Genomic DNA, 25,600 nt, shown 5'->3' with positions numbered 1-25,600 from the left:
TCTTGACAAATGAGTGGTCTTTTCAGGTTGACGGTTCTCTTCCTTCCCCTTCCAGAGAGAAGATTCCACAACTCACTCCTGTCACTCCATCTTGTCCCTCCCCCAGCTTTCAAATGATCCTGTTATCGCAGAGTGTCAGAATACATTTATTTACGAGCTAGATAAGGCCTTACCCACTTCTGGAAGAACTTCACACAGATTGGGGACCAGCCACCCTGGTAGTCCCTAGCTTTAAAGTCTCGCTTCATTGCCCCCAAATGAGATGCCCGTCTTGTTATATTTGAGCCTGTGTAGCCTTGAACAGTCAGTGATCTGGGGCTGCCGCTCGGAGTAACATACCAGCGACATGAGAAGAACTTGCCTGACTACGCATAGAGTTCCATGCTCGCTGTAGAAAGGAAGCTCTTCCTAAATTCACATCACCATTATGGGTTCAATTACAGGTTGATGTCCATGTATTCTGTGAAGCTGTATGAAAAATTGGCTATGAGTACACTCGGCCTGTACAGACACCATTGTTTTCATTCCCTTTTAGAGGGTTATGATCCAAAGCAGATTAAGCCCCTTTGAAGGAGATTGTACAGTTCAGTGTTTAAAAGCCCAGGTCTGGCTTTAGACCAAGTCTCCTCTTAGCTGCTCACCTGACCAGGTGATCAGACCGTGCTATGTAACCATCCGTGCCTCAGTGTTCTCGTCTGTAAAATGGGGGTGATATTAATACTTAACTCAAACAGCAGTCATGAAGTATATGTGTGTGTCAAAGCTCCCAGCTCTAGCTTGTTATTTTGGTACTCAGCCCTTGCTTTTGAAGACTTTTTTTTAAAAAAAAAAAAGAAAAGAAAGTAAAGAAATGATAGAGAAGCCAAGTTTTCAACCCCTCAAGGTTTACTTTACATGTTTTTGAGAGTCAACAACAATAGGACTGTCTGTGTTATCTCAATGACACCTTTGCACTTTAGGCCGTTTATCTCGCAGGAATTGCATGATGACAGTTCATTCATCTCGCAGAGGGTTCTGAGCAGCCCAAGTGTTAATGACTTCAGGTCTCGCCTCACCTGTGCCAGTTAGAGGCGTATGACTTTGAGGTGAAAGGCTCTGTAAACCATTAGCAATCACCAGCTTGGCCAGCCATTTATTTCTCTTCGGGACATATTTATGAGGCTATCGGTGCTGTGTAATTGAAGCAGACCTCTCCGTAGCTGTAAAGCTGCACAACTATATTCTTAATCTTCCTAACAAAATGCCAACTGACACAGCATTGGGAGCTACTCATTCCAGACATGTGAAGCCCGACCATCTCTCTGAATTATGACGGCCGTAATATATCACAATGACCATTACGAGATCCCCAAGGGAAAGAATGTTTTCATCTTTTTGGAGACACTGGGTCTGATGCTTCTGCTCTTGGCAGCTGGTATCATATTTACACTGAAAAATTGTACCACAGGGTTGATGATGATATTTGGCCAGAGGAAGGAGAAAAAAAATAAAATATGTTTAAACTAGAACCATTTTTTCATTTGATTTTATGAATTCAATTTTGTGATAGTGTTTATAAGGTTCTTCAGTGAAAATGAACTCGCGTTTAAACTTGGCCTTGAGCTGATGCTGGCACACTGATTTAGCTTTAATTAAAAAAAATAATAATAAAACAAACTGAAAAAGCATCATCACCGTGATGTAATCGGGCATCAATCACTGCCCGTGGCTGCCGGCCCGGCCATGACTCAGTGCTGGTCCTCGCTCAGGGGCCAGCTCCTCCCTCTGCCCCTTCTTCACGCTGGATGAGCTTCCCTCCGCCCTGCTCCCAGGAGCAAAGTGCTCCCTTCTGTGGCACTTAACACCGACCACACTGAGTCATCACTGACGTCTCTTCTTTCTCCTTTAAAAGGATAGATTCTGAGCGTGTCCGGGCCAGGCCCATGTCTGCTCGCCTTTCTCTCGTCGGTGATGCTTCACCCGGCCCATGGCAGAGCTCAGCACATTTGTGCGGACGAATAGTCACGGGGTTGGTGCCTTCTCGGGATTCTGGTCTTAGCTCCCACGTGTCTCTAGCTCTGCCTCCTGCATAGCCTGTTCCCTGCCCCCCTTCATTTCCTCACACGCTGCCCCCTGAAGTTGCTGGCTGAGTTGTTTGTGCTCTGTGTCCCCACAGAAGGTGAGCCCTGTGAGAGCAGGCTCTCATAGGTCTCGTTCATTGCTTTATTTCATGCCAACTCCTGGCACATGGAAGGCACTTAGCACCGTGTGCTTAAACAGGGAGTGAATTTCCCCCATTCCCCTTCTTGCCCTCGGTGGGAAAAGTTAGGACCGATTGCACCTGCCTTTTCCAGGTTTCTGGACTGTCCTTAGCATTTGATGGTAAGGTCGGGGCAGCTTACATTTATTTCCTGGTTTATCTATTATGTATGGAACAAACAAAACAGAAAACTAGTTGGCAGAGGATGGTGCAGATGGCTTTCTTAGAAGGGTTACCGGTCATTAATATTAATTGGTTAGAGCCACTGGTTTGTAGTCAAGTAGCCATCAATTCTGCATTTCTGGGGAAATCATAGATCTTCTCATTCTGTTTTTCCTGCACCCCCTCCACATCTCTGTCTCATTGAATTCTTAGTATTTTGCTCTGTCATCATACTACCCCTCCTTTCCAGTAAAAGCATGACCTAGAAGGTCATTATGTTTTCCTGCAGTAGCATTTTCGCTGATGAATATTAGTGTTCTGGTGTGTTCTTTTTTAAAATTATGTTTTTATTGATTTTTAGAGAAAAAGGAAGGGAGAGGGATGGAGAGATAGAAACATCAATGAGATGAGAGAAAATCATCATCAATCGGCTGCCTCCTGCATGCCCCCTACTGGAGATCGAGCCCTCAACCCAGGCATGTGCCCTGACCAGGAATCAAACCATGACCTTCTGGTTCCTAGGTTGACTCTCAAACGCTGAGCCACACCGAGCTCTGGTATATTCTTTTTATTTTTTTAATATATATTTTTATTGATTTCAGAGAGGAAGGGGGGAGAGAGAGAGAGCGAGAGAGAGAGAGAGAGAGAAACATCAATGATGAAAGACAATCATTGATCTGCTGCCTCCTGCACACCCTCTACTGGGGCTCGTACATTCTTTAATGCAATTTCTCCCCTCAGAAGTTTTTTAGATGTGCCCTTTAGATCTTTCCAAGAACGAGGGAGGAGAAGCAAACAATGAAACTTACCTTTCTGCTCGGTCCTTCTCACCTCCCTTCTACTTGCAGGCACAGTGCTTTACTCTGCTGCCCTTACTGGAGGCACACACTTAGGCGGTGTGCATCTCCCCCTAGGAATTGCATCTAACGCCATGGCGATGTGCTTGGACAGGGACGATTTAACCTGAGGGTCCTAGGACCCAACAGAATGGGCTTCCCAAGGCTGGTCAAGGTTTCAGAGACTGCTTGAAATTATATGCACAATTGTGTGCCTCTGAGCAGCTTTTCCTGTTGTAGAAAATAATGAAACCAGTAATGAAGCCATCCTTGATGCCAAGAGTCCAAGAACCAACTTGCTGTTTTGGTGTTTAACCTTCCAGCCTTTGTTTCCAAAATACATATATATTCTGTTATATTTTTACTTTTTTTATATGAATTGTGTTACTGCCATTATAAAATTTCACCAAGAATAACATTTGCCATTTAGTTATATGAGCACATGTTCAATAGCATAGTTTATGGCCTTGACATTTAAAAGGAACGAGATTCCTCCTCCTCATGTTAATTGGTCAGATCCCATCGCTGGCAGAGAATTTGCCATTTGTCCCTCCAAAAGGACGCCTTTCGCATGGGGGCCTCCGTTCCCAGGCTTTCTCACTTCCGTGGCTCGCACTTAGACTCACACTGTGAACGCACACTTCCCAGTAAAAGTTTTCTGGGATCCCTTTGAAGCCGCATTTGCCACCTTCTAGGCTCTCAGAGCCGCAGGTGGTGCAGCCAGGAGCCCTTTCTTCCGCCTGCTCTCAACATCCTCCCTCTCCCCGCCCCAGAGGGAGCAGATGCGCCCATTAAGACCAGGGCTGTTCCTCCTCACGCCTCCTCTGGAATATGTGGTTTACACAACACAGGCTTCCCCCTGGGAACACGAGTCTGTCCTAAGGGAGCCACCTCCCTGTGACGTGTGGCTGTGCCGCTCCCGTCCCAGCCGGGATGGGGCGGCCTGTGGTCCCTCCAGCCCGACCAGAGCCACGTCCTGAGATGTCTCGGTCTTGGAGGACTCTGCCGAACGGTAACCGATTTTGAGTGTTTTCCGCTAGGTCTCCCAGCTGCTTCAATCCGTCTGAATAGTTTGGGCTGAAATAAATGGTAACTTGTATCAGGAGCTTTGCTCCAGCATTCATTAGATTTTAAGATTTAATGATATACGGAGCTAAAACAAATCGTTGTTGTTGCTTTAAAGCTGTTGAGTGGAATCTCTTGGTTTTTGACTTTTTAAGTGCTGATTTGTGCTCCTGTAAAAGGTGTGGCTTTTTAAAATGAGGGTTTTCAACAACTAGCTAGCAAACAGGAACAAATGCCTCTTTAAATTAAATAAGTTTGTTGTTGTTGTAAAATACAGCTTGTGTCAATGGAGCTGGGCCATTGGACTGTTCCTGGTCTGTTCCCTGGACTGACTGTTCCCTGGTCTGTTCCCTGGAGGTTCCCTGAACTGCTCCCTGGACTGACTGCCTCCTCAGAGGAGACAGACCCTCACCATCACCCCTTTAGGCTTCAGACTGGTTGGTTTCATGCAGTTAATGGAAGGGCCATTTATTAATGTGTCATTGTCTCAGCAAGATGTGAGTATGGTGTTCCTGATAAAGAATTCTAGATTAAGGCTACATTCTGCCTCACTAGTCCCCGGAACCCTGCCCTTCCTTGTCCCACAGAAGTGTCCCTGCTGCCAGTGTGGTGGGGAAGCCATGGACCCCGTGCCTGTGCCTGTGTGTGAGTGTGGTCAGCACTGACCTGCTCCCCTTCTACCCCCACCTTCACCCCCGCCAGCTGCATCCGGCTGTCCTCGCTCCCCCTTATGTTTTGGAAACATCCATGGTGTCGCCCTCAGAGGTAGCGCGTGTCCTCTGACCTCACTGACTGCTGTACAGTCGGCTGGCCCACGCTTCTCTGGAGCGTCCGCTGCTCCCAGGTTTCCTTCGTCCCGGCCGCGAGCGCCCTGTGCAGCCCTGACCGTGCGGGTTTCTCTGTGAGGGAGATGGAAGTGCCCGCTGTTTATGTGCAGATTTAGAGGCAGAACATGTAGGGTAGCCGTCGACAGGAGCGATGGCAGAGTGAGGGTTGAGGCCATGTGCCTGGGCTCCTCTGACCCAGCTGGAGATGTTTTAGACATTTTTTGTAGAGTCATGGGGACCCTGGGTAAGGCCAAGTCTAGTTAACTGTGGTGAAACCTACTCAGTCCAGTTAACTGAGAAGGTTAGCCTGAATTAGGGGGAAATTTGAACTTTAACCAGTAATGGTAGGTAATTGTGAAGTATACACAGTGACCCACACTAATATAACTTGATAAAATTCATTAAGGGAATCATATTAATGAACAGATAAAAGCACTTAATGATTATTTTTAAGAATAATGACATATCTAAATCTCCCAGCCTTATTCTCATCCATAGGTAAGATATTTCCCCTACAATATTTTTTCTACTTTAACATGCTAGGCAAGTGATTTTGCCTCGTTCAAGTAAGATAAGCAGAAACACTTCCTTCCTGAATGGTGTCAAGTAGCAAAGGCAGAGGAAAGGGGAGGACATTTGAGGGCCACCCCTTACCAAGTACCAGGCTTTTAAACCTTTGGTCCAGTTAATAACCGTGGCAATCTTGTGAGGTGAGTCTCAGCTCCATTTCATAGATTGAGAAACTGAGGCCTCCAGGGCTCCAAAGCGGCTCCCTGAAAGTTTCCTCTCTGATTCCCCCTAACTTAGAACAGGAGCACTCTTCATAATGTAGTTTCCTTAGATGTGGTCCTCAGACCCCTGCATCAGAATCTTCTGGAATATTTGTTCATATGCAGATTCCTGGCCCCTGCCAGGCAGAGCCCGGGGATCTGGCATTTTTAACAAGTGGCCCGGTGCTCCTTAGCACCCTGGAGTCTGAGAGCCACTCTCCCCGACCGTGGACCCCATTTTGGTGATGTGATGAGCCCTGCCACAGAGCGCCTGGGGCCTGAGGACAGGGTCCTCTCAGCCCTGACTGCAGGGGACGTCCGGCGCTCCCAGGGGGGCCTCTCCTGCTCACCCCTTCACGGCCCTGTGTCACCTGCACCGAGCCTAGCACGGCTCCTGGTTTGACAGGTCACTTCCAAGGGAGTAGAAATCCTCACAGTACGTGGGGATCATTTTCTCTAAAATGTGGACATTTCCAAGGCAGAATCATCAGATCCAAGTGTGCCTTTGGTGTCTAATACAGACGGAATCTGCATTTTACGTTCGACCCCTTGCTAAAACCAGAAAAAAATTTTTAAGAAGAGAGAGGGCAGCTTGCAGAAATGATTACCTTGGAAACACTGTTAGATGCTTGCTTCACTCTTGCTTCCCAGCCCTCCTTTGCTGCGCTCCCCTGGGGCACATTCCCATGCGCCCCCCATCCCCTCTGACTCGCCTAGAGGTGAGGAGATGAAGGTGCCCTCCTCCCAGCTGTCTCACCCCCACAGAGAACAGGGGAAGAGCCAGCAGGCCCCCTGACCGGCTTCATTCCTCTGCCTTCCTCTTTCTCCATGATTCTCTCTCCCTCAGCTCTGTGAACCTTCTCTCATTCCCCAGCGACATGCCCCCCTAAGGGACTAGTCCTCACTGAGTCCCTTCCCGCTGAATAGGAGTTTGCTGGGATGACTGACACACGGAGGGGTGTGTCCACGATCCGTAGGGGGTCCCAGACCAACTTGCATTTGTGTTCTGTGCTGGCACAGAGCATCCGTCTTTGTTTTGGTATTCTGCTCATCAAATAAAGAAGGCATTCCTCTCCTGGCAGACAGAGACAAAACAGAAAGAAAGAAAGGAAAGACGACCTCCCCCCCCCGCCCAAAAAAAAAAGACAAGAAAAGAATTAAATTTTAACCATATACTCCACTGAAATTCAATATATACCCTATCCTCTGTCCTGATTGGTCCGCTTCAATTGACAAGTGGATCGGGTAGGAAGGAAATATCCTGGACTTAATTGTAAGTTAAGTCTGTCTTAATCCAGAAGAGCATTTGAGATTCTGTCCAAGTGTTCAATTTCCCCGGCCGCGGAGGTCTGTGAATTTCTTTTCCCAGCCTCCAGGCTGCTGCAGTACAAGTCAGCATAGCTAATGCAGATAGATCTCCTGCCCCGGCTTCCTCCTCCCTCCGCTTTGATTCGATATGAACAGCCTGGTACCTCCGAAGCTGGGGAGAAATCTGACATAACTCTGCAGATGGCTAGGTGGCCGTGAAGCGCCTGGGGATTGTTCTTTAAGGAAAAGGTAACGTTTATGTGCTAATGATTTCTTTCCCCCTCCCCTCCTTGTTGCATTTTTTTCCAGGGCTGCCAGTTCCCAAGAAGAGCCCCAAGTCGGTAAGGACTTGCCAGTTACTTGGTGATTATTGCGGGGGGGGGGGGGGGGGGGCGGGAGTCGGGGGGGGGGGTGGTGGATGGGGACGCTGTCTGGCTTGACTTCACTAAATGTGCTTTGGAGTGGATGGGGGACCGGAGCCCGGCTCCGCATCTGAAGTTCTGGGCATCTGTTTGGTATAGAAGGTATGTGGGTTTGTCTTTAACTGCCTAGTGATTTGTGGGCTGGCTGCGGGAGCTAGGATAACGGGAGCAGGACCGGAATTTTCTCTATGTGAATGCAGCCTGGCTCTCTCTCAAATGGATGACTTTTTCTTAGATGTTTTAACTTGAGACAAATGCTATTGTTCCTTTTGGGAGGAGAATTAAAAAAGCAGGCTCCACCTGCTTCCCCGGTCGCCTGCTCTCAACTGGTGTTCCCAGCTGTTCACGTGGGCAGACTCTCCCCCGGGCTTTCCTAGGCACTGAATGATGAGTGATTTACAGAATTAAAAAGCCTGTGGGCTTAAGGAGGAACCACTCTGCCCTGTATGCACGCCCATGCTCACATGGAAGGATGTTCGGCCCCAGCACTGAGCACAGACATTTCCTCGCTGTGGAAGCGTCCTTTGTTGTTTTGCTGGCTTTAGCAGCATTATGCTGCAGGTATGGGATTCTTTAAAAAACAAAAAATCAATGTGTCGCTGTCCTTTCTAGTCTGGTTCCCCTGAAGATGCATTACCTGGTTGACGCGGTAGCTGATAGCCTGGAGGCTATAGTGTTTTGATTGGTGGTGTGGGCTCCTGCCCCTGGGGCACTGACAGCAAATTAGAATGCTGCGTACAAAGTCAGAATCTGCACGGCATGCCTGTGAAATTGATCCGAGAGGCTCCCCAATTCATTGCCGTTGGGATGAAGAGGAGCCATTTCCATGTGGCTTAGGACATGTGGGGGAGGGGCATTTTACAGCTTCCTGTCACCTGGGAAAGGAGAACCTTAAAACTTTGCAGCTCCTGGCGCTGCAGCTGGATTCCTCCCACCTGCCCCCAAGCCTGGCAGCAGGAGGCAGAAGTTCATTAAGGAGCTGAGAGGGGGGCTCCCTGCGTTTCGAAGCCCCACTCCCAAGTTCTCCACCGAGGGATGATTGATAATTGATGTGATTGCAATAATTGATGTGATTGCAATGGCTTTGTGCCATGATGATGGGCACCTGTGACTTCAGGGCTGCTTCCCTTGTCAGTTTGTGTTAATGTCCAGGCACAAAAGTGCTGGTAGGCACAAAGATGCCAGAGCCTGTCTCTCTGTGTGTGTGTGTGTGTGTGTGTGTACACATACCCGTGCATATGTGTCTCCTCATCCCTGGGTCGTAGTCAGAAACCTGTGCAGCCTGCAGAAAAACAGAAGCAAATCTGGAAGATGTGTCCACCTGAGCTTGAGTTAGCAGAGCCATCCTTTTCTCCCCTACCTGAGCCACGCCACACGATGGACCTTTTTACACACCCACATGGAACGGAGTCTTAACAAGGAGCTTCCTGGGGGAGACGCATCGGTTTTGCACAGGCAGCAAGACCTCGGTGCGGCGTTCCTTTTTGTGCAAACTTCACCGTGCAAGAGGCTCACTTGCGTCTCTTCTTCCCCAAGTGTTTTGGAATTCCCTGCTGCACGCAGGGCATCAAACAGCTCTAGAGCCTGCATTCACCGAGTCAGTGGAAAGACTTCCCTGTGACAGTTTATTTTTGCAGAAGCTGTGTCATTAGCAAGCAGCAAGCCAATTACTCAGGCTGCATTCCCAGGAAAAAAGCTCTTAACTGCTTTGCCCACAGTCTGCCGCCTCTTAATTACACAAGCCAGGAGACCGTGTGTGGCTGGTTAGAGAGGAACGAGCCCCGGCTTGGGGCTTGTTCTCCGATTCCTGTGCCCTGACAGGGATGTGGTTCTCACAGCGTGCTGGCGCACCGGCAGCTGCTGTTCAGGATCGGGGGCCATCAGCCCAGGTCTGCTGCCGCCAGTGGCGCGGCGCGAACACCTGTGATCAGTGGGTGCTCTGTACGGGCAGGTGGAAAGCTGGTTCCCTTTCCCGGTTTGAATTTCAGTGCTGTCCTGCCAGAGACAGGTGATGATGGGGTTTTCCTGGTGAGGCCGGAGGGAACCCCTGGGGTGCTGCGTGTCACGGTTCAGGCAGGGACGGTGAGGCAGCTGTGGAGCGAAAGGCAGGGCTGTGATACACTTGGATTTCCCAGCAGCTCTGTGATGGCCTGGCTTAACCCAGTTGTCCTTTTTCTTAAAAGCTCTGGGCATTGTTGACTTGCTCGTGTGACTGACAGCTTCTTTTTGCCCTCGGACCTTTTTTAAAAAATAATGTTTTCAGTAATTGAGTAGTTGGGTTTTTATTAGAACGGAGGGACTTACTTTTCTGGTCCTGATTCCCATTCTGGATGGTCTCAATAGCTCACTCTTAATAAGCAACGCCACCACTCATTTAAAGGCTAACTTCATGGTTCATCTGCTCACTGGAGACCATGGCAGTATCTTAACGGAATTCCATTGATTTAATCCTGGATTTAATCAGAGATTTCTCTGCCAAATGGCAGAAACGACAGTCAGACCTGTTTGCCGTCAGGTGTCAGACCTCTCTGGGAAACAGGTTCTGGCCCAGCGCGATCATCCTGGCTGGAAACGCATTCAACTGAGACTGTTGGTCTAGATCACACACAAGGGTTTTGTGTGGGAGAATTTAAAACTCTAAATATCATGCCAAATCCTGAATTCTAAGTTAATATCCAATTATGTTTTCTCACTTGTTCATTTCTCGCTGTGCTTGTTTCTCCCTTCCTTCATGGATCCATCTGTCCACTCATCATCTACCCACTTACCCATCGATACCTCTGCCTTTTCTTTGTTAGTCCGTCCACCCCTTTGTTTGGGTGGAGCACCTCAGTGCCAGGAGGGGGGGGGGGGGGGATGGCACTGGGAACACTGTGATAAGGAAGATGTCGCAGCGCCTGTCTTTTGGAGCTTACAAACACACACTTTATTGATTGCTACTTTCAAAAGACAGATGCATTGTCACAAATCACCAGAAATGTGTAATGTGCCTGTTCCAACACTGTTAGGCGGGTGTCTTCTATGTCAGACCAGTGCCGGGTACCCCAGGACTGCACCAGAAGACGTTCCTGCCTCATGCAACCAGGAGAGACCCCAGCAGGCAGCTCTGCACCCTCCTGGAGGGCTTAACTGAGAAACATATACTCTCAAAAGCTAACCACGCCAAACCAAGTACACACTTAATGAAAACCATTCAGCTCTAAGTTATAATAATCTGTGAAGTAGCCATACAAAGCCCTGAAAACAGAGCCACGGTTGAGTTAGGTGCTGCGACTGAGCTGTGTTAGACTCCCGAGCTCCCTAGCAGCCTGGGCAACGTAGGAAACCACATTCCATGTTTCCCGTGTCAGGTCAAAGCAAGCAGCAGGGAGGCACAGTGTTCCCAGTTACTGAAAACTCCTCACGCGCGGTTTCCATAAGGGGACACTGAGTGATGGACAACAGAGTCTCCTCTCCAAATGCCCAGGATGGAAGGCAGCAACACTGACGGTTTCTGTTCCATTGTCTGCCGCTCCTTCCCCTGGACAGGATGCTGAGGACACGGCTGACCACTAGTCATTAGAGATGTGAGGGGGGATCTCAGAGAAGCTGCACAGTGAGGGAGCCGGGCCGGACCATCCAGTTTTATGTGTCCTGCCTCTTCCTGAAACTCCCGGGGGTCACAGGACCCCGATACGGCTTGTCCTTCCACCAGGGCAGTGCTACAAGCCGTCAGAGCCCCTGCCGCTGCAAGGAGAGGGGTAGCTGGGAGAAGGACAGGGTGACTCAGATAAGCTCCTCCTCGCCTCTCACTTCCCACAGCAACTCACACCCTCACCCCTTGGAGCCCTAGAAAACAGACTCTGCTGTCGTATTGGATTGCTTCAACACGTGCACTGCGAACTAAAACTCGTCTTCATATCCAGTCGTTAACTCCCTTTTCTTCTCCATTAACTCCTCTTGCCTGCCTTTTTGGAAGAAATCGTTTGCCTTAGACCCATAAATGACCAAAGAAAGAGACAAAAGGGAGGAGCATCGTCCACTGTGCCGTGTGCGAGTCGGTTCCCGCACCGCCGGTGACGACTGCCCATGTCCAGCAGCACCTGGGGTTCTCTGTCCATGGAGGTCGCTGCCGTGGCCTCCGGTCTTGGCAGATACGTGAACTGTAAATAATTCTTCTTTAAAAAGGATCGATTTGTCATTTTTAAGCCACAGGAATTCTTTTCATCATTAAAGCTCCTAAGTGCTGTCTGTATTCATTTGCTCTTCCAAGCAAATATTTCCAGCTCACTTTTTAAGTACCTTCATTTTGAAATGATTCTGTGAAAGACTGATGCGCTGGGTTTTTCCCCATCTCCGTCCGTAAAAACCATTGCATCTTCCCGATCTCCCTGGCCTGTCGGTGTAAGGAAATCATTCATTCTAGGGAGGTGGGTACAGTTTTATTTTTAAAAGCCTTATGGCACCGGCTAGTGTGAGGCCCAGGTCTTCTATGGAGTTTTCAAAAGTAAGCCCGTTTTTTTTCTTCCTAGTCGGTTCTGATATAATATTCAGAAATAAAAAAAAAATCTTGATTCAAAAATATCAGCCCAGTGACAACAGCTGGCATTGGAAATATTCGTCTCAGTACTCCAGCCCTTTCCAACCAGTCCCTCGAGGTGGGACCTGGGGGTGGGCGGGGGTGTGGGGGGGATGCCCACGTTTATGATGGCTCTTCCTCCTCCTGCTCTGTCCCCGGTGCAGTCTGTGAGCAGTGCCTGTTGACTTGGCACCGAATGTCTTCTAAGTGCACTGTCCCTCTGCTTGGGCACTAGTGCTCCGCAGGCATAGACCTCCTCGGGCACCTCCCCAGACTCCGTTGTTTCCTGACTGGTTCTCTGCTTTCATCCCATCCCCACTAACCTTCACACACACACGCACACGCACACGCACACGCACACCATCCCCGCCCCAACCCCAGGAGCCAGACCACACTTGCTGGAAGCAAGTCGGCTTCTGATGAATCCGGCTTTTCCTTCATTAATATGTCCCTCCTCCCCTGGACTAAGAATGAAACCCAAACTCCCTGACGTAGCCCAGAGGTCCTCACGTTAGCCTCCCAGGTCACCTGAGACACCGCTGCAGCCCCTTGTGCCACACTCGCCTCCTCTCTGTTCTGTAACAGTTCAGTCTCAGTGTTGCTTGAAGACTGAGCACATGCTGCTTCCATTAATGGGATGTTCTTCCAGGCCTCTCCCTACCCGGCTAAAGGGTGGTGCGGTCTGCTGGTGTCAGCCTATCATGGTTACTTTCATCTGCACAGACACACGCACCCAACCTAGATACGCCCGGGATGTAAGTTCCAGAGCTCCGCTGCCATCCCTCCTTACTCACACACCGCAGCCCTGAGAGTCCGACTCACAGTAGGCGGTCAGGACGTGTGACTCGTTTACTGAGGAGGCGAGAGGGGTGTTTGAATTTGAAAAACGGCTCAGACCACCTCCAGTGGACTTCATTGCCCCCCTGGACGGCAGCAGGGGCTCAGGAGGACCTCGCGGGCCGCTCTGACCTGGGTGCTCTGGGCGCTCCTCCATCCGTGTTCTTCGTGTGCCTGGCTTGCAGTAACAGACTGGAAGGTGTATCTTTAACTGCAGATACCTGGCTTTGGGCCGGTTTTTCACCTAGAAAATGAGGTGAAGGACAATCACATTAGATGCAAATCTGTTCCTGGCCTTGTATTTAGTTGAGACCCGATTTTGTTCTCCTGCCCCAGGTCTTCCGGGAGGGAACGCAGACTGTGGGTGAGGCCCCAGGTTGATGGTAATCTGAGAGAGAAACATGGCTTTCCTCCCGGACAGTGGTGGGCCCTACCAGATAAAAGCAGTGCCAGAGCTGATTAGATGCTCACAGAAAATAAAAGGCTTGTTTTGGGCTTTTTCACATATAGAGGCAAAGCCTCAGAAAGCTCAGAGTGCCAACAAATGTTAAATACAGGAGGCACCTTCCAGTGAAGTGCTTTTCCAAACTAAACTTGAGAAGAAACATAAGGTGAGGCTAAGGCTTACCGGGGGAGACCCCACAAGCTCCCGTGTCAACGTGCACGTAGCCCTTGGTGTGGGAGCGTGCCAGGCAGCCGCCCGGCCACGGCACAGTGTAAAGCACTTCCCGGGGCGCTGCCTTCCTGGTATTTTCCAAATTGGGAACCACGTTTGGGTTCCCATTTAAAAGGGTTGCAGAAGTGCAGTTGGATTGAGAGGCAGTTTTGCAAACTTCTTCCATTTTGTGTTAAATTGGACCTACATGACTAGTTCATTGGGGAGGTGAGAAGGGTGTTTGAACTTGAAAAATGGCTCAGACCATCTCCAGTGGACTTCAGTGCACCTCTGTTTATGGCCAATCCATGCCTTCAGCTAAATTGGGGAGGTCTGTTCCTCCATGCCAGAGGTCTGTTACACCGACAGCCATCGCAGGGTCTTGGAACCCCGTGGGCGACGCCACCTCTGCGCGTGTTGTGTGCGCACCTGTGGACGCTCGCGCACCCTCTGCAGGGGAAGGTCCGGGTTATGATACTCCTCAGTAGGGCAGCGTCGCAGGTGATGGTTTTCTCCAGGTCAGGAGGGGGAGCAGTGGTGAAATTTGGGTTCCAGAGACCACAGAGTGACCCCACGAAGGGGGAAGGGTGCCGTGTGCCTCGGGTGAGCCTGCAGAGCGCTTGCTCGGGCCCCCTGAGGCTTTGTGACAGCAGTGTGGACACAGGAGACGGAGCTTCGAGCGCCAGAGGCCTCCCTGTGGAACAGTGTAGTGTCAGGGGACAGACCGCACAATCTGACATTTGCTACTGATTCAAGGGACTGAGAGAAAGAGAGAGAGAGAGAGAGAGAGAGAGAGAGAGGGCATTTGAAGGGAGGAATGCAACTCTCAGGGTACACTGAGAGGCCCTTTATTGAATTATTTGCTTTTATATTTAAAAAATCTCTCCTTACCCCGCTCCCAGAGGTGAACAAAAACAAAGTAAAGCCAAAATGTAGAAAATAGAGTAACAGTCCCCACTGATTCTTTTTACCAAGGTTAGTCTCAGAATGAGAAGAGCTCTACATCTTGTCTGCTGATAAGAAGCCTTCGCAGTGCACCCTAATACAAAGGAGGCAGCACAGGGAAGGAGGAAGAGGGGTGCACAACCCGTGGCTGTGCTGCCCGTGCTGGTGCGGCAAGGCCACCGTGGAAAGATGGCAGCCAGGAGAAAAACAGGTCCCAGGTGCAAAGGGGAAGGAGATTCTCTCTGTCGTTCATGTTTTCTGACTCTGGAGTCTTTTAACTGCCGTCCAAACCTGGTTCCTGATTTGGGAAATACCAGGAAGGCAACGCCCTAAGAAGGTGCCTTAAACTGCGTGGCGGCCAGGCTGCCGCCACCTGGCACTCTCCCACACCAAGGACGTCTTGTCTCCGGGCGAGGCAAGAGGCAGGCATTGACCTTCGGGGGCAGAAATGAGATCGCTGGCCCTGAGAGCCATGTTCACTGCGGGGCGGGGGCGGCTGGAAGTTGGCAGAACCGGTTCTGTTCCAAGTCTTTGGAATGCTGACCCGCGCAGGTCTGAGCTGAGCACTTTATCCGCAGAAGAGAACGATGCTAATGTGGGTTGATGATGGTGTTTGTCACCCCCAAACACTGCCTTCCCCAGAGCCGCTGTCCTTGACTCTAAGTGAATCAAACCCCTCCTACAGGGTTACCAATGCCTCTTTGCTAGTCTAGAATATGGTCCTCAGATTTCTCCCACAGACACACCAAGTAAAATTTTAAATGGTCTGTCTTGCCTTCATTAAATGCACATCCAATTTCTTCAACTTTGAGTCTTTGCCAGAGCCTGATTTCAGAGTGGAATCTGTAATTGTCAAGGGCAAATGAATATTTTGTCCTCCTTGGACTTTCTTCAGATGCTTTTTTTAAATTAAGGACTGGAAGGAGAGGGGCAGAGAGACCTGCGATTTAAATGAAAGGGACCTGGGAAATGTCCATTGATATGGGAATGAAACGTGAAGGTTACCGAGGGAGGAAGCAAGAGTGAGCTGCTGGTAGAAATCTCCCAGGGCAGATTTTGACTCTGCATAGAACTTTAGAAACCCAGATTGCTCTGAGTCAAAGATCTCATAAAGTACTTGGGAAGCGTAAGCTATACAAGATCTTTAAGAGAAGACAGACAGCCCTTCCTGTCCTCTGTCCCTTGAGAGGGCTCTTCAGCAGGTAAGTGTAGGGACATAGCACCTGTCATGTGAGAGGCAGGTTCCCGGGTTTTATTTTGAATGGGGGAAACTAAACACCTGGGCTTACCACAGTCTTTTACTGGAGAAAATAAGAACTGAAATCATTTCAATTCCCACCCGGTATTTTTCCTCCCCCTAATTTTTGCTCTCCATTCAAAGAACATTTCATAAAATGGGAAGGGTCATTTGCTGTGCAGGTTTTAAGGAACTCCTGCTTATTCTGTTGAAATTTAAATGAAGTTCTTTACCTTTTAATACTATTTGGACTTTGGACAGGGTGCAAATCAAAGAAGGCTGACCCCTGAGGTCAACCCATATATAATGTTTGATGTCAGTTTTCAACCAACAGTAGTGTGAGGAGATCAAGAAGTGACATGTGATATCTGCAAAATTGATCACCTAAGAATTATGGAAGTTCTTCATATAATAGTTATTTATCCACTTCTAAGTTCAAGTGCACACATAATGATTCTAAAAGCTCTGATTCCCACCCTAGCTGGTTTGGCTCAGTGGATAGAGCTTGGGCCTGTGAACTGAAGGGTCCCGGGTTCAATTCCGGTCAAGGGCACATTCCTGGGTTGCGGGCTCTGTCCCCAGTGGGTGGGTGGGAAAGGGTGTGCAGGAGGCAACGGATCAATAATTCTCTCTCATCATTGATGTTTCTCTCTCTCTCCTTCTCCTTTCCTCTCTGAAATCAATAAAAATATTTTTTTAAAAAAATAATAATAAACAACATAAACTGATGAACAAAATAGAACCAGAGTCATAGAAGCATCGAACAGACTGTCCAACCTATGAGGGAAAGAGAGAGGTGAGGGGGTAAGAGATCAACCAGAGGATTTGTACGCATGCATATGACACAGACAGGGGTGGGGGGGGCGTGGGTAGGGCATGTGCTGGGGGGTGGGGGCAGCCAGGGAGAAGTCAATGGGGGAAAAGGAGACCTATGTAATACTTTAAACAATAAAGAAATTAAATTTTTTTAAAAAAAACATGACAAAGGAAAAAATTAAATAAAAGTTCTGATCCCCTTTCCTTGGAGTCCAGAAGTTTTGATGGCAAACCCTCAAATAGGAGTCAGGTATTTTATTATCGAAAGAATAATGAAAGACGTGGATTCAAAAAAAACATTTTACCGCTGATTATATTGCATATGGATATAGCTTTACATTTAAACCACTCGTGGTATTTTGTGTCACACATTTTGTCAAAAACAGTGGGGATGTTAAAACTTGTCATAAATGAGCCTGGTGTCTTCTCCAAGAACGTACGATGAAAACGATTCGTTTTCTGCCACAGCCCAGAGAGCAGTGTGGTTTGTGCTCATGTCTTTGCACCTGGCCCACCTCTCTCTCTGTCTGCCAATCGCTTGGGGATTTGTCTGCATTCAGCATTAGCTGGAGGAAGGTGGAAGCCAACATATTGTTGATACATTTGTGTGTGTGTGTGCACAGAAGTGCTGAACAAAGACGAGCTGATAGGAAACACCCACTCAGAACCAGTAATAACCCTCTCGTCTTGCCCCTCTCACTCGCTTCCTTTCAGCAACCACTGGAGAGAAAAGACAGCCAGAACAGCTCACAGCACAGCGTCGCCAGCCACCGCAGCCTGCACACGGCCTCCCCCAGCCACAGCACACAGGTGCTCCCCGAGTTCCCACCTGCAGAGGCCCCCGCTGCAGAGCAGACCGACAGCTCTGGGCAGAAAAAGCCAGATCCTTTTAAAATCTGGGCCCAGTCCAGGAGCATGTATGAAAGCCGACGTGAGTAGACCCCTGCTGCTGTCTTCGGGCAGCCCCACCTCCAGGCCTCAGCTTGCTCTCGGGGCTTATTAGCAATAGGTTTTCCCTGTGTAGACTGCATAGAGGGAAGCCGAGGGGAGGGGTGAGAGCATGTCAGCAGTGATCGAATCTGCCGGCTATTCCTGGAGGCTCCCTCAGGCCGTCAGCTTGGGGAGGGTAGATGCGGATGGCCATCAGATCCAGGGCCCAGTGAGCATGGGGTTGTTGTTCCTTTCAGTTAAAGGAGGTGGCAGGTAAGAGCTGCCGTCCCGTTAGCTCTTCCCTGCGTGGAGTTGGCGCACGCTCTTGGGAAACAGCTCTGATGTACAGGAGAACATGAAGTGACTGGTTTGGATTGCAGGAGTAATGAGAAAAAATTAAATTCTTCCTTAGTGGTCTCTGAGTTTTTAAGAATACTGGTAATTTTTTTAACCAAATATTAGCAGTCTTTCTAAACATTCCCCTTAAAAAGAAAAAAACAATAACATTGCATGGTCTGTGTGTTAATTACTGATACTGTGGTTAAATGTGTTCCCCTGGCTTTGCTTTTTCAATAAATAGGAACTAGCGAGGGCACACACCGTAACTTTGTGGCTCCTATAAACAAAACATTGCCTTCATGTTTAATTTCTTACCTTTTTTTTTTTTTTTTTTTTTTTTTTTTTTTTTTTTTAAATATATTTTATTGATTTTTTACAGAGAGGAAGGGAGAGAGAGATAGAGAGTTAGAAACATCGATGAGAGAGAAACATCGATCAGCTGCCTCCTGCACATCTCCTACTGGGGATGTGCCCGCAACCCAGGTACATGCCCTTGACCGGAATCGAACCTGGGACCTTTCAGTCCGCAGGCCGACGCTCTATCCACTGAGCCAAACCGGTTTCGGCTAATTTCTTACCTTTATGATGAAGTGACTTCCAAAGACTATTCACCATAAATAATGTTCATGTATCTTGTCATTATTACCAATGAAAGTTCCTAAAATGCTTCAATCTTAGCACATACAAGTGCGCTCTGTTATGGCTGTTGCTGTCACTGGCCGTTTCTCATGAGTATGATTGGTCAGGATGACGCAACTGTGGAGGCCGTGTACGGATCAGTTTCTGCCATTCCCTAGGTTGCTGTTGTTTTTTCTTGTCTTTTGAAGAAAAACACAGTGTGTAGCCTAAGATGTGATTCGCTGCCCCCTCCCCCCAAGATATTAAACTGAGCAAAGTACTCCAAGGAAATTGAAGTCAGCTATAGTATCTTAACGGTACCCTTAATCTATGCCTCCCTTTGTGGAGAAACATATTTTCCTTATATTTCATTTTATTGAGAAGGGCAATGTGGAGATTAACACCGTCTCTGATTCAGTTCCTTCACATGGTCTACGTACTGTGCAAACTACCATATTCTTGATATGGCATCTGTCACAACTGCAGGGTCAGGTGAATCGATCTGCAGTGCAGACGTGTTCATGAATCCCTTCGAAGGGCTTACAAGTTTAATTAAAAACAAAGGCACGCATGGAAGTCCTTTAAAAGCCATGTTGCCTGTTTGGTATTTTTTTTTCTAGATAACATACCTATTATGCACGTGTTTTTAAAACTGACACTGTTACAGTCATACTAGTTAACATTCGGGACCAGCTGTACCCACTAGTGTTGACTATAAAAGGAAGTTTCAAACTTCCCGCTGGCGTTTCGCCCGCTCACAAATAGTTTGGAAAGAAAGCCTGTCAGAGCTGCCCCGTTAACCAGAGTAACCCATGCTTTTGGGGAGACACGCTTGCACAGCTGGAAGTGGTGAACGGTCTGCATTATCAGAGTCCGTTTCAGGAGCTTGGGTGTCGTTCTAGACCAGTGACGGTGAACCTATGACACGCGTGTCAGAGGTGACACGCGAACTCGTTTTTTTGGTTGATTTTTCTTTGTTAAATGGCATTTAAATATATAAAGTAAATATCAAAAATATAAGTCTTTGTTTTACTATGGTTGCAAATATCAAAAAATTTCTATATGTGACACGGCACCAGAGTTAAGTTAGGGTTTTTCAAAATGCTGACACGCCGAGCTCAAAAGGTTCGCCATCACTGTTCTAGACACTTATTGTTTGTGTGTGTGTTCAGACCTCGGCAGTTCTGATGCTTTGTGCCTCTACATGGAAGGCTATTCTCTTGAACTGCCTAGAATTCATCTGAACAGGTGTTAGCACAGAATGAATTCCACCAGGAACCTGATACTCTTAAATAAATGCTGTCGTGTGGCAGTTACAAAAGTATACTTAATTTTTTTCAAAAGGAAATAAGGGTTTAGGCAAATTTAAAGTTCATGACATGGTTAGGACAAGGCCATACAAGAATGTGTACAGTGGGGTTCAGTTAAATATGAAGAGTCTAATATGGTCATGGGAGTTCTATGAATTGCTCAGCGGTACAATTGTGAATTCTAGCTTTTTGACAAGAAAAGCACCATGAAAAAAAAGAAAAAATAAAGCAGAATCAAACTGCAATCTTTTAAAATCCAGAGCAGCCATGACCTTTACTGTGAAAGCTCAACTGCACGCTCCTTATCAATCAAAACGAAATTAAAATGAACTGAGAGAAAGCACATACATTAAGCTTTGCAAATTGTGAAATTAATATTCCAGCTATGTCACCTTCGCCTGCGTCGGGATTGAGCAAGGGTGAAAGGGAGAGAGAAATCAGTTCCACGAATTTTGGAGAATGTCAGAGTAAGGATTCACTGAAAACTTTTATTTCTCCATTATATTCATTCTGTTTGATGTTCCCATTGGTCGGGGGGGTTGGGGGGGCGGGGGGGGGGAGACACAGAGAGGGAAATGCCATGAGCCAGTGTTTTGGAATTCTTGTTAACCAGGCATAGACCAAAGACCAGATGAAAGCAAAAGTGATGGCATGGGTTTGCTAAGTCTGGAAATGTGTGTCTGCAGGAATGGAGGCACCAGGAGGTTTCTTTGCAAACCTGGTGATTCCATCCGTCTAATTAGCAAAGGAAGTCTTTTGAGCACTTTATTGTGTTGTCACTTACGTTACCAAAGGAGATTAACTGCTGAGATGGTCTCCTATGCAAGGGCTTAAAGGTGAAGAAAGCTGGACGAGATTCTCCTAGCTCTTTTTGATGTAGCCTCACTCAAAAGACAGACAAAGGGATATAAACATCATAAAGATGGCTCTACCCTGCTGTCTCCTAAAAGTGTAATTGTGATGGAATCTGCCTGAAATAAAGAAGAGAACTAACCATTTGGGAGGAGTAGTTGAGACACCTCAGTGCCGCTGGCGGCAGAGGACACAGAGAGAGGAAGTCTGTGATCCCGTGTGTCACCAAAGTTTACGAACTGTGTGCATTTGGTAGGTGGAAGAGGAGTGTGATTGTTAAGGAGCCAAAAGACTTCCTTCGCAGCATCCCTACGTGTGGTGTACTGTGCTTGTGTCTCTGTTTTCCTGGCTCATCACTGCAGTCCTCACCATTCTTGGTGTGGTTGGGCATCTTGTTTTTAAATAAATTTGCCATTTTCCCATTGATTCTAAGGGAGAAACAAATGCTTTTTTCCTGTGGACTAACCTGTATGATAAGCCTAAGTCTGTTGCCACAGCCACCCACACCGTGCTAGCTTACACCTAAATGAGCTTTATAAGGCAGAACTTGCTACGTTTGGTGTCATAGTAGAACGGGCATGTGCTCCTGTGAAATGATGCTGAGAAATGGTCTGGCTGGAGGTCTCTGCAGAGGCTGTTCACAGGGAGGCCCAGCAGACTCCGCACAGGCTCTGCCAGGAACCCGGTGCGCCGGGATGCACCCAGGGTCCATTTTGGTAATAATCCTGCTTGAGTGAACCAACGACGGAGACCCAAGTTGATTTAATTTGTTGTTTCCATGCGTCTATTACACTAAATACCCTGTAGCCAGACACTCAAACAGAAAGAAAATAGTGTTACCTTAGCATGCTTAAGGAAATATAATTCTCAGATCGCGTCTATGAAGTCCTACGCTGTAGCTCCACTCCATGTCCCTGGCTCTGGGAGCTTAGCTCGAGAGTATAATAAGAAAGCGCTGGGTGAAAAGCACTGCTCAAAGCCCCGGCATTAAGACAGCTCAAGCAGAAATATCAGAGGCAGACCTCCCTGCCTTGCTCTTCCCTGTTTATCTAGCGGCTGCTTTCTTGGCACATTCATTCGCTGTACATTTTAAGCCTGTAGGTGAGTCACTAAAAAGGGCCCTCTCTCCAACTTGAAGTGCAAACACTGCCTCCTCCTCCTCCCTGGCCCTTTGTACAGAATTGGAGAAGAGAATTAAATGCTCGGGTCTGCACACCGCTGCAGCCCCGGATGCAAGTACTTAAACCAGAAAGTCTGCAGAACAATATTTGAAAATCTCCTTTAAGATTCACTGCCACTAAACTACATTTTTTCTCTTTAAATAGAAGCTATGTCATTTATAGACTGTATAAAGCACTATCTATTAAATAAAAATTAAGTAGAAATAACCATTTTTTATTGCCATAGTTAGGTAACAGAGTGGTATATAGAACAATTTCATGTGCAGTAAGCATGTTTCCATGGAAATTGCTTTTCTTTTGAAAAATGAAATTTTTTATTTTAAAACCCTGAAATATTGAATTTTAAAAAGTAAAGTATCAAGTTATTGGATAATAAATTAATACTTTTAATGATGAAATATAGGCAAATTGTGGAGTAAAGCATTCACTCTAACAATGAAATATGGTTCATTGATACAGAACAATTTTGTTGTCACCATTAATCTTAAAGATATGGAAGGCTGGAGACTTTTGGGTAAAGTACTGAATTATTAGTAAACTTTGCAAATTTGGAAATATTAGGATGTTTAACTTATTTTGGCAAAAATGATCTAACAAGTTAAATTATTGGCATTGCCGGCCTTGATTACTTTAAAGAAGAAAGAAGTGTTTTGGGTTTGGTTGGTTTTTTTAATGGAACATTCTTCACCCCAAGCTCCTTCTTCTTTTAGTTGATGGAGCATCAGGTGACTTACCCTCTGAGTGGCTGTGACTTAGCATCTCTATTCCGGGCACTGTGGGTGGCTGTGGTGATTGCATTCATGCCCCTGCTGACCACTGGCTTAGTCAGGGATAATGGCTCGGGCTTGGTTAGGAATTATCAAACAGTGATTAGTCCTTTGAAAAAACTTAGTGCTCAGTGACGACAGCCACTGTCCGCCCTCGCCCAGCGTCCTGTTGTTTGTTGCCTTGTCTGTGTTAGAAGACTGTCGTCTGCTCAAGCACCCTCAGTGTCGGTCCTGTAACTGTAACCTTAGGGGTGTGCTGCCTTGTATCAGAGAAATAACCTCTCTCTTCCTTCCCCCTCTAGTTCCAGATTACCAAGAACAGGACATCTTCCTCTGGAGGAAAGAGACTGGATTTGGATTTAGGATTCTGGGTGGAAATGAACCAGGGGAACCTGTGAGTCTTTTATGTCCCTTCCTGCCCCCCTCCCCCTCCCCGCGCGCGCGCCCCCCCCCCCCCCCCCCCCCCGCCACACACACACACACACACACACAGTGCTGTCAGCAGTAACAAATCCCCAAGTCTCCAGTCCAGCCAGGTGCCATACTGACCGCCTGGTCCAGGAGAGGGGCTGTTCCTTAGGTTTTGTGGAGCTTTTGTCTTGAGGGAAAAGGAACTAGTTAGAGAACAGAAAGAGTTCACCCACCCGGCGCTGGCAGAGCCAAGCACGGACACAATTGCAGTGGAGACAGACTGGCTATTTCATTATGAGTGCACCACCCAGGAGAATCGGAAGCTGATGCTCAAAGCCTGGACTCCCTGGTGGTGTAGAACACAGATTACATAGGGCAAAATCACAAGGCACCGTGTTGGAGGCTCAGGGTTGTGCTAGGAGCTGACGGAGCTGAGGTGAGGGTGAGGAATTATTTTTTCAGATCTCGAGGACAGTGTCCCTCTGTCTGTTTCACGGGGAAGCAGCCAGGAAGTCGTTCCACCTCAGGGCTCAGGAGCTGAAACCTCGCCCAGGTCAGGGTGTTGCCTTTATCCTGCCGGAGGCCCAGGCCCAGGCCCAGGCCCATGACCATTCGTCAGGCCCGGCTCCTGTCTTCCACTGCCTCAGGGGTTGCTGCTTATCTGGGGGAAAGGCTAGGTCTCCAAGGGTTAGAAAGAGAGACATGATTTCCAGACTAGGATTATAGCTGAATTTAATCACAGTCATAAGGACCCTTGGTTTCACTATAAAGGTTTGTGTTCATGTTTGTGAAAAGTGGGAGCTGCTATCAAAGAATATGAAGCCAAAAAGCAAAAGGAATCGGGATCCAGTAAGAAAACAATGTGATGCTCCGGCCAGTTCCGCATTTTGAGGAGCACCAGGTTGAGAGATTAGGAAAGGTTGGGCCCAACTGTCTTTACAAAAGAAGAGAAAGAACCCCAAACAAGAGTGAGGAGACACTTCACCTCTCTGGGCCTCATCTTTAGAGTAAACTTAGTATTACACCACAGAATCCTTTTGAAGGGGGAAAAGAGAACTAAAGAAATGTATTGGTAATTCCCTCATCAGAATAAAAATAACTGTTACTGATTGAGTGCTCACTCTGTGCCAGATGCTATGCCACAGGCTTTAACATACACTCTCCCATTTATCCTTCAAGTCCATGAGTGTTTCCCCATTTTTGAAATCATCAAACGAAGACACAAAAGGTTAACTGACTTGCCCACGATCAGTTAGTAATGGGAAGGACTGGAAAGGGTCTGATTCCAGAGTCCATATTCTTAACCACTCACCTGGCAGAGCTTTCTGTAAACTATGCATGTCACACAAAGGTAGCGGTAGCATTGGCACCTCAGGAGAAGGCAGGGAGAGCACAACTATTTTAACTAAAGATGAGTGGACGGTAAACATAAGGCACTAAATAAAGACTGCTTGGATGCAGGTGCTGAGAGGACAGAAATGAAGATGATAGACCACACTTGCTTGATTCACCCCTTCATTTAACAGGTCTATTGTGCATTCGCTATTGCAAGGCACAGTGCTGTGTTTTGAAGAAAAGTAGTACCACTATTACAATTAGCAGAGGTTTCTGAAAGGCTGGTTTGTAAGTAGATAGAAAAGGAGAAAGGGTTTTGCAGAGGAAAGGAATGAAGTGTTTTATTTCTGCAAAGGAGAAAAAGAACCATCACCACAGAGAAGTGCTGGGAACCAAACAAGAGAAAGTTCTTTCTCCACCATGTGAGAACTGCTGTAGCACCTAGCCCGGTGCCTGGCATCCCTGGGCACTAGGAAGTGTTTGTGGCATGGATACAGACAGCGATGAATTAAAATGTTCCCGGAGATGTGAAGTCTTTGAGTAGAATAGCAAATGAAAAGGTCGCTGTTTTATCTGTCATCCAATTGCTCCAGATTTATATCGGCCACATCGTACCACTGGGTGCTGCTGATACGGATGGCCGCCTGAGGTCTGGGGATGAATTAATCTGTGTGGATGGGACACCAGTCATTGGAAAGTCACACCAGCTTGTGGTCCAGCTTATGCAACAAGCTGCCAAGCAAGGCCATGTCAACCTCACAGTGCGGCGTAAAGTGGTATTTTCAGGTATGTTCCTCATTCATTCCTTCAGGCAGGGCATGGTCGCTCTGTGCACAGACAAGGACCCCTTCCTGTGTCTGCCTGCCTCCTCAAGCATCTACTTTACCAAATGTTTGCTAATGTGACTAAGCTCAGAATTTCCAGGTGGTTTGCTTCCCTAAAACCCTGCAGAACTGTCATTCAGAAGTACTTCAGTGTGCCATGTGCACCTGTTCAGCAGACTTCTAGAAGGAGGTCAATTGAAAACATGTTACCTCCCCCAACACCTTGCCAACTAGAACTTTATTATCCGCTTGATTTGATGGTAACTCTCAACAAAAGAGGTCATTATGACAGTCAGGAGAATCGGACTTTCAAATTAAGAGCAAAAATTAGGTTGTGCTCTGTTGTTGACAGTCGT

At 47.5% G+C, this 25,600-nt stretch overlaps 1 protein-coding gene across 16 annotated transcripts in view; it reads left to right on the top strand.

Moving 5' to 3' along the window:
- MAGI1 (membrane associated guanylate kinase, WW and PDZ domain containing 1) overlaps nt 1–25,600 on the top strand; it is a 563,313-nt gene that overhangs the window by 513,452 nt on the left and 24,261 nt on the right. For 13 of the 16 annotated variants that reach the window (XM_070390955.1, XM_070390954.1, XM_070390950.1 and 10 more), the window contains 5 exons: nt 7,517–7,548; nt 17,392–17,608; nt 20,258–20,341; nt 22,977–23,068; nt 25,014–25,206. In XM_070390955.1, coding sequence (XP_070247056.1) covers nt 7,517–7,548; nt 17,392–17,608; nt 20,258–20,341; nt 22,977–23,068; nt 25,014–25,206 — 618 coding nt within the window. The remainder of the gene's footprint in view (nt 1–7,516; nt 7,549–17,391; nt 17,609–20,257; nt 20,342–22,976; nt 23,069–25,013; nt 25,207–25,600) is intronic. The other 3 variants (XM_070390962.1, XM_070390957.1, XM_070390956.1) reach the window with 1 other exon arrangement.

Source organism: Myotis yumanensis, unplaced genomic scaffold (assembly GCF_028538775.1).
Source record: "Myotis yumanensis isolate MYYU_CA2020_CCGP unplaced genomic scaffold, mMyoYum1.0.hap1 SCAF_14, whole genome shotgun sequence".
Lineage (NCBI taxonomy): Eukaryota > Metazoa > Chordata > Mammalia > Chiroptera > Vespertilionidae > Myotis > Myotis yumanensis.
Note: the sequence above shows the minus strand (reverse complement) of the source record. Positions and strands in the feature narration are given on the sequence as shown.